This window comes from Hevea brasiliensis, chromosome 15 (genome assembly GCF_030052815.1).
Source record: "Hevea brasiliensis isolate MT/VB/25A 57/8 chromosome 15, ASM3005281v1, whole genome shotgun sequence".
NCBI lineage: Eukaryota > Viridiplantae > Streptophyta > Magnoliopsida > Malpighiales > Euphorbiaceae > Hevea > Hevea brasiliensis.
In genome coordinates, this window is record NC_079507.1 from 71,870,123 (window position 1) to 71,880,658 (window position 10,536).

General features: G+C 32.6%; 2 protein-coding genes across 3 annotated transcripts; both read left to right on the plus strand.

Moving 5' to 3' along the window:
• The first annotated feature begins 405 nt into the window (after positions 1-405).
• LOC110638508 (bet1-like SNARE 1-2) lies at positions 406-3,399 on the plus strand. Of its 2 annotated transcripts, XM_021789090.2 has the most exons (6): positions 406-565; positions 1,070-1,220; positions 2,255-2,311; positions 2,398-2,457; positions 2,560-2,578; positions 2,978-3,399. In XM_021789090.2, the coding sequence occupies exons 1-6, from the start codon at positions 552-554 to the stop codon at positions 3,061-3,063; spliced, it is 387 nt and encodes a 128-aa protein (XP_021644782.1). In that variant the 5' UTR covers positions 406-551; the 3' UTR covers positions 3,064-3,399. The 2 variants fall into 2 exon arrangements, with proteins under 2 accessions (XP_021644782.1, XP_021644780.2); XM_021789088.2 differs by having other exon boundaries at positions 2,560-3,399.
• A 5,283-nt stretch (positions 3,400-8,682) lies between these two features.
• LOC110638512 (AT-hook motif nuclear-localized protein 20-like) lies at positions 8,683-9,809 on the plus strand (the record flags this gene model as incomplete). Its single annotated transcript, XM_021789096.2, has 1 exon — positions 8,683-9,809. A coding segment is annotated over one exon (915 nt), but the record flags the coding sequence as incomplete, so codon positions are not given.
• Positions 9,810-10,536: the final 727 nt, after the last annotated feature.

Genomic DNA, 10,536 nt, shown 5'->3' on the forward strand with positions numbered 1-10,536 from the left:
CAACTATCTCCCCAATAAATGGCTTGGTCCGATCAATTAAAAGCACTTGCGTGGAATTGGCAAGCTTTCAGCTGTCTTTTAGACTCAGCGAATGGTTGAAGGAACTTCTTGAAAACTTTATTTAATAATGAATACTGAAAACCAAACAAGAAAAAGTGTGAGGGATTATTAGGTGGTATCTGTTGTACAGATATAATTTTTTATAATTATGTGAGACTTATTTTTTATATTATAAAAAATGTTCATTTTTCTATGAGAGAGAATACTAACTTTATATGCACCAGAAATGTTTTATAATCTTCCGAATTGATTTTATTTTTTAATTAATTTTCAAACTCTTTATAAGCTTCTGTAGAAATGTATTGGGCCTTACTCGGCTTTGACTTAAGAATGGCCCACTACATCTTCCTAAGCCCAGCGCTATGTCTCCCAGGTCCCATTCAGAAAACCGCTGTCGCACTCGCTTTTCCTACGCTTTCTCGCTAAACAAACAGCCACATCAAAACTTCTCTTGCAGAACCAGGAACCAACTTTGGTGATTCTCGCAAACAATGAGTTACAGAAGGTTAGTTAAAGCACATTTCTAAAAGCCGCATTCTGTTTTCAATTCTGCATCGTAGAAGTTTCCCTCTTTGGCAATCATATCATTTATATCAAATTCTGTTTTATTAGTTCAAATTATTTATATCCCTCTCTGTCGTAGTTTACTCGTTTTCTAGGGTTATTATATGATTTGTGTTAAAATGCGTTATTTAGATCTTTCATCAGCCTCATTCTCATTTTTTGGTTGATCTCATGGTGCTGATTTTTATTTATTTATTTACATGGGAAAGTAGCTGATTTTGATTTTAAGTTATTATGATTTTTTTTTCAGCGAATAGTATATTGAGTAGTTTTTGATGCTTAGAAAGGTCTGACCCTTCAATTTTTTTTTCTCTCTCGAATCTATTTCAAAAGCTGAAACAGATTTTTTTCCCCTTTCTGGTTAAGTTTTGTGGAGTGTCAAGCCTGATAAATAATTAATGGGCATTTTTATAGTTTGTTAATCCATCTTTCAAAATCGTGGCAGGGATAACCGCAATTCAAGGTCAGCTGTATTTGATGATGCCCTTGAAGAAGGCGGCCTTAGGGCCTCTTCTTCATATCCCCATAATATTAATGAGCACGACAATGACAAAGCTATTAACAGTTTGCAAGACAGAGTTATTTTCTTGAAGAGAGTAAGTTTGAAACTTGAACGTCCTTTGCTTTAAATTTAAATTTTAATTAGCATTTATCTAGTTTGCGGTCACAAGGGACAATATGCTTTCAGCTGAGATGATATGTGCAATACTTTTGTGGACGTATTTTTAAAATTTTGTTGCCATTGTATATTGAGTATTGTAAACTGAGGATGTGTAGTATGTAGTACAATGTGATCATCATATTTAGAGCAATAGCAGATGCATCTTCACATGTTTGGCAGTGATGGGTATGACTAAAATTCATAGTGGTGATAACTGATATGCATGGTTATTTAATTTGCACATATGATGCCATTGAGGGCCCGTGGCCAGTCACAATGGGGGGTAGCACTATCCATCTCCAAATACCCTCATTGTCATCTGATTGGTATTGAAAGCTGGGACCTCAATTGGGAAGTCCCAATTCTAAGCATCAAACTTTTTTTTTTTTTTTTGAAATCCTTAAACCTCTGTTTGAGGTTGCTTTCTGCAATAAGCACTGCTCTATGTTTAGAAAAGTTCATGTCTATTAGAGTTTTTGAAAACTGTGGTTAGTATGTTCATGCTCTCAAGCATGTAGTGAATTTTCAGAATTCTCAGGTACCAAATAGTACAGATTAAATTCTTTCATGAACTGGTGCATTCAACAGTTATAAGTGACCCTAAGACAACTTTTAATTGTTTCATGCACATGCCTTCTCTCTCTAGTTGCTTCTCCATCTAGATTCCATACATACATACTCCAATTCTCTTAAGTTGTCTCAAAATCTCATTTTGTGATTATTCCTGCATATGAGACATGCTTTCTGATTGATTATTACATGCATTTTCATGAAACTAGAAGTGATATTGCTAAATCTATCAGAAACTAAATTGGTTTATGTTTGAGGCATTATAAATGTTTTGCTGAGTGGAAATAAAAAATATTTAAAAAAAGTGTAGGAAAGTTTGGCCTTTATTTTCTGGTAATCTGGTTCATAAATGCCTATTATCATTTTGAAGTAACTCGTGACGTTTATTCTTATGTCCAGTTAACAGGGGACATACACGAGGAAGTGGAGAGTCATAATCGTTTGCTTGATCGAATGGTATGCTGCATGTATTTTCTTTATCTAACAGTCTCGAAAACAATCTTTTGGTTCTTTGTTTTGATTAGACAGTATTGTAAGATCAGGGCAACAAAATGGACATATCAAGGGGCATAATGTCAGGAACCATGGATAGATTCAAGATGGTATATGAACTAGATCCATTTTTTTTTCACCTTTGTGTTTATCTTGATTTATTTGCAAGCTGCTTGGAAAAGGCTGTGTAATATCAATTATTTGTTATGTAGGTATTTGAGAAGAAATCAGGTCGGAGAACATGCATACTTGCTGGGGTTTTTGTTGTTTCATTTGTTATTATATATTACCTTATTAGGTATTTGATCCCCTTATGGTTGTGGATACAAGTGATTTTGCTTCATTTCTTACGGAATTCTATTGTTTAACATGATAATAGTAAGAATGTTTATATACTACAAATAATTGAAAAGCAAGCGATTGATGCTAAGTTGCTGGTCTCCGATGAGATTTATACTTTACCTGAAATTGTATGGAGTTTCAATATAGTGGTTTGTTTCAAGTCGCTTGTAAGTTCACTACATTGTGGCATACACTTTGTGTAGGAAACCAAACCAGTATAGGAAAAGAGGAAATTACTTGCTCAGCTGATGGTTGGCTTAATTCTCTGATTTTGATCTTATTCTGCAGGATCCTTAGATACGCGCATTCTTAAAGTAGACTTGTGGGAACCTCGCCCCTTAAAGTCTTCCCATACACAGTTTGCAGTCAAGTAATCAAGGGTGCTAAAGATGTCTTGATCGTGGTGTTGATAATAGGAGAGTGCTTCATTGCATATATGCTGCGGGATGACCTGTGAATGAAGGTGGGCTGGACCCTTACATTGGCGAATCTTTAACGAGTTAACACGGTTGGATGATGACATGATGTAATCAATTGTAGACTTTTTGAAAAATACCATGTGAAGGCGCCCGTTGGCCAATGCATTTTTTTGGTATTCTTGTGCATGGAGATGCTGAAAAAAAAAAAGAATTAAAAATGGGGTATTTTTAGTATGTAATCAAATCATGGATTAAAATTCATTCTGTGGCAGTATTCTGGATTTAGTTCCACCTCATGCGTAGTTATAGCCACCTCAGATCCGTACATTTAACACAAGTTCCCAATTCTTGAAATAACCTACGTTTAGAAACGGAATTTCTGTCCTTCGAAGTGTTCATCAAGGTCACGGATGCGTAATGGGCAGATAGGAACTAATCCATATTGGGAAATTCTCAAACTTGCATAGGCAGATTGTAAACTTGTACCAGTGCGAATCAGTGTTCTTTTCTTTTTGAGTTTACAAAACGGGCTATCAGCCAGGAAAGGAGATAGCAAATCCCTGTACTTCTCTTATGGTCCATCCAAACGAGGTGGAGGATGATGAAAGAAGGAAAAAACCAGCTCCATCTTCAAAAGCTTTACAGCTTTTAGGGCTCGATAGCTCCGGCCATGTAGCCCTCTAACAGAGGAGCACATACCATCTCGATGAAGCCTCTCAGCAATCTCCCATTATTGCGTGATATTACGCCCCCTGTAACATCGTTGTCTGATTTCCATTAGATTCCCCTTTCTTACTGAGCTTTAGGAGGAGCTAGCCTACAAAATCTTGGAAAGTGCCTTTCAAGGTCCTTGAACCTTTTGATGCAATGTTGGGTCCGCAAAGGCATGGATATCTTTATTTGTTCATAAACCGTTACTGCTTCTGCTTCACATATTGAATAACCTTACCTTTCATTCGCCAATCCCCAGTCAGTTTATCCTATTTTCTCATAATTGGTTAATTATGGAGTTGGGTTTTGTTTTGGTTAACTTGTTCTGGGAAGAGCCTGAATTGCTTCTACAAACTGCACAAACAGGAACTGTGTATAGAAAAGATAGACAGAATGCCAGTGTGTGCTAGTATGTTTATGCTGCATTAATTTATAGGTTAGCAAGTCTTTATATTAATATTCATTGATAGAAAATTGACAATGGAATTTCATATTTTTCACTCATATCATGATACTGCGTGCTATTAGCTATTGCTTGTGGACCACAAGTATGAGCCTAGCAAACAAAAGATGGTCAGTATGTGCTTTCTTTATTTTGTTGTAGCTGGCAGGTATTGCAGGGCTGATAAAGAAAATTGGGTTGGGTGAACGCTTGCCAAAAAAATGATAAATGAGATGCATAGTTTACTCCTTATTGTTCTAAGATCAACATAACACACAACAAGAACTAACGGAAGTTTTCCATACATAGTTGGATCCAGGACAAAAATATGAAATAAAATATTATGGACTGTCTGGATTTTACATATTAAGTGATCATGCATGAGGGCAGGCATAAAACTGAGAAAAGGTGGTAGCCGTGCAGTTTTTTATTTTTATTTTTTATTTTTTATTCTGATTGATAATGTAATTTTATAATTACGCTCAAAATAATATAAAAAGAAAAGGGGAAATTGAGTTATATGTAAGCTCAAAGCCAGCAATTTACAAAGACACTTAACTAATCCTCTGGTCTGGCGAATAAAAGAAGTTGAAGAATTCTTGATACGTTTGCAAAATTTATTGATTTTTATTTGTTCAATTAGCTTATCAATTATATAAACATATCTAATGTTGAAAAAGGTTAAATTTGAGGCTGAAAGTGTTGCATAATCAACAAGTTACATATGAAAATAGCGTAGAGTATAAAATCTAAAATTTAATTAAATTCAAATGTAAATTGTATATCAATATATAAAATATATTATTTTTCATAAACAACGAGGATATATTTATAAATTTACATATCTTAATTTATAACAAAAAGAAAATAGAAAAAGAAACGTATGAAAATTTGATATAAGTTATATATATATAGTCACTTATTTAAAAGCTGTAGGGATTAAACTCCAATAAAATCGTCATAAGATTTTATAAAGTTGTAAGCTATATGCATTCGTTGATCTCTGAATTTTGCATAAAATGTCATTTTGTTTCCTCAATTTCAGTTTGAACTAATTAATTTGCAACTTCAATTTAAACAAAACATCATTTTGTCTCCTAAAGATATCACACACTATTGTGCTAATTGAGCAAATTTATTTTCAATTGATATAAATTTTTAAGTGTCAAATTAATTGAAATAAAAATCTAAACTGCAAATTAATTTTTGGTGCAAAGCTAAGACAGCGACGTATGCATTTAGCGACTAAGCCATAACCTCATATCCCCATAGGAAACTGCTGATAAGGTAACAATTGGACAGAGATTTTTTTTTTTTTTTAATAATATTATATTCTTTTAATATATTTTTTTAAAAAAATAAGATATGTTATATATCACTTAATTATAGTAGAAAAATAAATTTTAAATAATTATATTTAGTGTAATTAGTTATTTCACTTTAAAATAGAGAATATATATGAAAGTTCAAACAAAACAATTACACCCCTCTAATTCGTGTTTCTCTTGATTTCAATACATTTTAATTTGTGATTTATAAGTAAATTTTTTCAGCCTTTAATTAAAGTTTGTAATTGAGATTTCTATCTAGTGTCGGACAAGAAAATGGAACAGGGAAAAGAGATTCAATTACTTGATTTAGTTGGCTCTAATTAAGATTTTAACTTAAAATATTATACCTTTAAAAATAATTTTAACCAGATTCGATGACAAATTGAATCATAGTATTGTAATTTTCATTTTATTTTCAAATTAAAAAATAAAATTTATTTTAAAATATTAAAAATTAAAATGAAATAGTATAAATAAGAAATCATTTAAATTGAGTCTCATATTTTTTTTATAACCTTTTAAATCAAAATAATGTAATTTTCATAATTTTGATTTTATTCGTTGATCCAATCTGACTAATTTCCACTTTTTTTTTTCTTTTTAATTTTGGCTAAATTAAAGTTAAATGGATTAGATTGTGGATTTACTCTTGATTTGCCTGGTCAGCCGAAAACTATATATGGTGAAAAATGTAAGAGCACTTGCATATCTCTAAATAGCGATTTGTGGTTTCAATTCAGTTTGAGGTCTGCTTAAAAATTAGAATTGAATTGAAATTTCAGTAAAATTTTGGTTCAGTTCTCTATTGTTTCGATTTTGGTTCAATATGATTTTCGATTCTCCAATTTCAATTCATTTCAGTTCAGTTCTCCATTTAAAAATAATTTTATGTAATTATTTTCTTAAAAAATTATATTTGAATTATCATTTAATTTTTAAATTAGATTATTAATAAATAATATATCATATAATATATTATTTATCTACTTCTGAATTATATAATTTTTTACTATAAAGTGTACATATAATTTAGGATTAAGTATATTATATAATATAGTAATATAAGTACATTATATAATATACATTTTAATTATTTATTAATTATGTAATATTTAATTATAAGATGCAAATATAATTATAAATTAACACATATATATATATAACTAAAAATTAGAAGATAATTTAATAAATTTATAATTAAAATTATTAAGAAAATATTGAGAAATAAAATATAATAATAGGTTATATTTAGTTTAAAATTATATATATATATATATATAATTATATTAAAAGTATGAAAAACATATGTAAAAATTCGGTTCTCGGTTTAATTTCGATTTGGCGTAATTCTGATTCAGTTTTGGTACGATTTTAATTTAGTTCTTAATAAAAATCAGAATTGAATCAAAGTATAAAAATAATATCGGTTCAATATAATTCTTTGATTCGATTCTGTTCTGGACACCAAGAACCGTTCACAGCTCTACCCCTAAATTAGATAGGTTACAAAATTTTTTTTTTATTTAATTTTATGATATTTTTTAATTGACTTATACATATTGAAATTAAGTATTTTTCTTGATACGTATTAAAATTAAGTGTTTTTTTTAATTATTTTTTAATGGTAAACTCATTCACTTCAATAGTTGAAAATATTCTAGCAAAATCAAATTCTAATTGGTAAATACTGTAATTCTTCTCTTTATCAATTGAATTAAACTAATTCTATTATGTAAAATTATTTTTTTATAATAAAAATGATTTCATAAAGAAATTATATTCCCTTAATTCATCACATTATGGAAAAGAAATTGCTGCATTAATTTTCTTTTAGGACAAGTAAAAAATGACCCCTTTTGTTTTGATTTATAGTTAGCTAGGGTTTGAAACATCATCAATAAATATCTTACGAACTTAGATTAATAAAAAAAAAAACTAAGTAAATTAAAGGCTTTGAATTAAAGATAAAGGTCGAGAAGATTATGAAGTAAAAGTGCTTAAAAAAATGAAAATTAGTAAGACAAATAAAGAGAAAGGAAGAGGCATGGAAAGGTTAGAAGAAGCTACAATGGCAATGCTGAAGGGCCTAAGGGTCCATCCACCGAATAGGTCTCTTTCTCAAGAAATTATTAAGTACATCCGGTGCATATGCACCATCTCTCATAATCATGTGGTACACACTCTCTATATTGTAGAAATGACCTACTTTTCTGTGTAAGAGAACACTCTCTATATTATAAAAATGATCAACTTTTATGTAAAAGAGAGGATACTATCTTTTAATACTCTAAATGTATCTAATAATTAGCCCGCTCTTCTCAGTTGAAATGTTGAGTTGGGACGCGAGAAAACGACGTGCTCCCCACTGCCCATGCGCACCTGACCCCACGAAACCCTAATTTCAATGACCTCTAAAAGAAGAGCTTATGTTGTTATGGCTAAGTAGTGCCTAGTAGGTAAAAATTAAAAAAAAAAGAAAAATCCTTATATCAGAACACAACACATACGCAACAAAACAAGAGCCAATATTCAACGAAAGTTACTTAGAAAATTAGACATTTGATCAATTGTTGTTTTGAGAGTGAGAGAGGGTTTTTTTTTATTTTTTTCTTTTTATGCTTTCATCAACTTTTCATTTCTCTCTGTGCTTTTGTTTATTATTCTCTCTCTCTCTCTCTCTCTCTCTCTCTCTCTCTCTCTCTCTCTCTCTCTCTCTCTCTGTGTGTGTGTGTGCTCAATTGATTCTATTATGGGATTTGCATCTGTTCTTTGTTCTTTTATTGAGATCTCTTCTGAGTCGTTGATCTTTCGGACTAATCTTAGTCTGTGAAAGGCCTCTTCTCTTTTGTTCTCTTTACTTGATTCCATATTAGAAATTGCATCTAATTCTCTCTCGTCACAACCTCTGATCTTTCTCTTCCTCATCAAAATATGTTAAAGACTCAGAGCATAGTAGTTAGTAGCCTACGCAAGAACCCTATTGAGCGGAAAACTATTCTTGGATTTTTGCTATTCCTTGATTGGACTCTGTAATCTGAAACCTTCCCAGAAGGAACAAAACAACAATACAAAATTCAAAAATTGCAATAACCTCAATTAAGCCTCACCTCCTCTTCTTCTTCAATTGTTTTCTCTCAATTTGCAACCCTGGCTAATCCTTGGTGGACCGGTCAAATTGGCCTGGCAGGCCTCGACCCTTCATCCAATTTACCTTCCCTCAACAAGGCTAATCGAGAACTCTCCATCAATGAAACCAGCAACAGGAGTGGCAGCAGAGGCGATGATGACGAAGATAGAGACACTGGCGATGAACCTAAAGAGGGTGCTGTTGAAGTTGGTACTCGTAGACCCCGTGGCCGCCCTCCCGGATCCAAAAACAAACCAAAACCACCCATTTTTGTCACCCGGGACAGCCCTAATGCCCTCCGCAGCCATGTCATGGAAGTTGTTGGTGGAGCTGATGTAGCTGAGAGCGTAGCACAGTTTGCCCGGAGGCGTCAACGCGGCGTTTGTGTGCTCAGCGGCAGTGGCTCAGTGGCCAACGTAACCCTAAGACAGCCTGCAGCACCAGGTGCCGTAGTGGCACTTCATGGAAGGTTTGAGATCTTGTCCTTAACAGGGGCCTTTTTGCCTGGACCTGCCCCACCTGGTTCCACCGGGCTGACAGTGTACCTGGCTGGCGGACAAGGGCAAGTCGTCGGAGGAAGCGTGGTGGGTTCACTGATAGCGGCGGGGCCTGTGATGGTCATTGCAGCAACATTTGCTAATGCCACTTATGAAAGATTGCCATTAGAGGATGATGAGGAAGCTGTTAATGGTGCGCAGGGACAGATCCAGGGTGGGTCTAGTAATTCACCTCCACCTATTGGAAGCAGTGGAGGACAAGCTGGGCTGCCAGATCCCTCTGCGATGCCGTTTTATAATCTACCGCCGAATCTAATTCCCAATGGAGGTCAGTTAGGGCACGATGCCTATGCTTGGGCTCATGCGAGGCCGCCTTGTTAAATAGAGGAGATAGAGAGAATAAGAGATTTTCAGGCTCCTTCTATTGTGTTGTACTCAAAGGTAGAGATAAAAAATTATTAGAAAGAAAAATAGTAGAAGATAGAGTTCTGAAGAAGAGAAATCATGGTTGTGAATGTATATTAAAACTTGATTTTACCTTTTCTCTTTTCTCTCATCTGTTTGCAATAAAAGTATGATTTCTGCTTTCTTAATTTGTCCCAACTTCCAGTTTAATTATTATTAATTTCTTCATCTAGTGTTTCCCCCATTTAGACTGGATTATTAATTGTTTATTTTACTCTTGATTCTTTTTTATATATTTACACTGATGTTCAATCTTTAGTTATAGTTTTATATGTTGATATGATGGATTAGATTTGGGAGATCATAGTAGTAGGTGCAGAGACAAATCTTGTAAAAGTTTTGAGTTCTTCCTATTCATCAACCTTAATTTGTTTTATAATTAAAGATTGTTTCTCACTTTACTCTAAAGACCAACTGCTGGGTATTGAATTTTCCTTTAAGATTAATTTCAATACATGATTTTATTGGGTGTTGAGGAGATTTCAATTTTCATAAACCAGTGTTAGTAATTAAAGGTGCTATTTTGTTTCAAACGCAGAACCCAATTTTCTTTAGAATTGCATAATGGAGTTGTTGCAAAGTTTTTAAACGTTATATAAAAAAAATAAGAGTGAAAAAAGGAAAAAGTATCCAAAATTTTATATCAATTTTCTTGCTTTCTTTCCTTAATTACTAGCAACTGATTCATGATGACTCTTTTGCTCAATAAACATATATAGCATTTTATTTATTTATGTTTTTTAAGGTTTAGTAATTAAAGCATGTTCTGGCTTTTCTCTTTTTTTTTTCTGTTGCAATTAAAAATTTACGGATTTTCTCTTTATTATTTCATATAAAAATAGTGGGAATTCAATT

Excerpts from the sequence above, each read along its gene's own strand:
- LOC110638508 (XM_021789088.2), top strand. Across the intron at positions 1,221-2,254 it reads GAGTTATTTTCTTGAAGAGA|TTAACAGGGGACATACACGA; the intron begins GTAAGTTTGAAA and ends TCTTATGTCCAG. Across the intron at positions 2,312-2,397 it reads ATCGTTTGCTTGATCGAATG|GGCAACAAAATGGACATATC; the intron begins GTATGCTGCATG and ends TTGTAAGATCAG.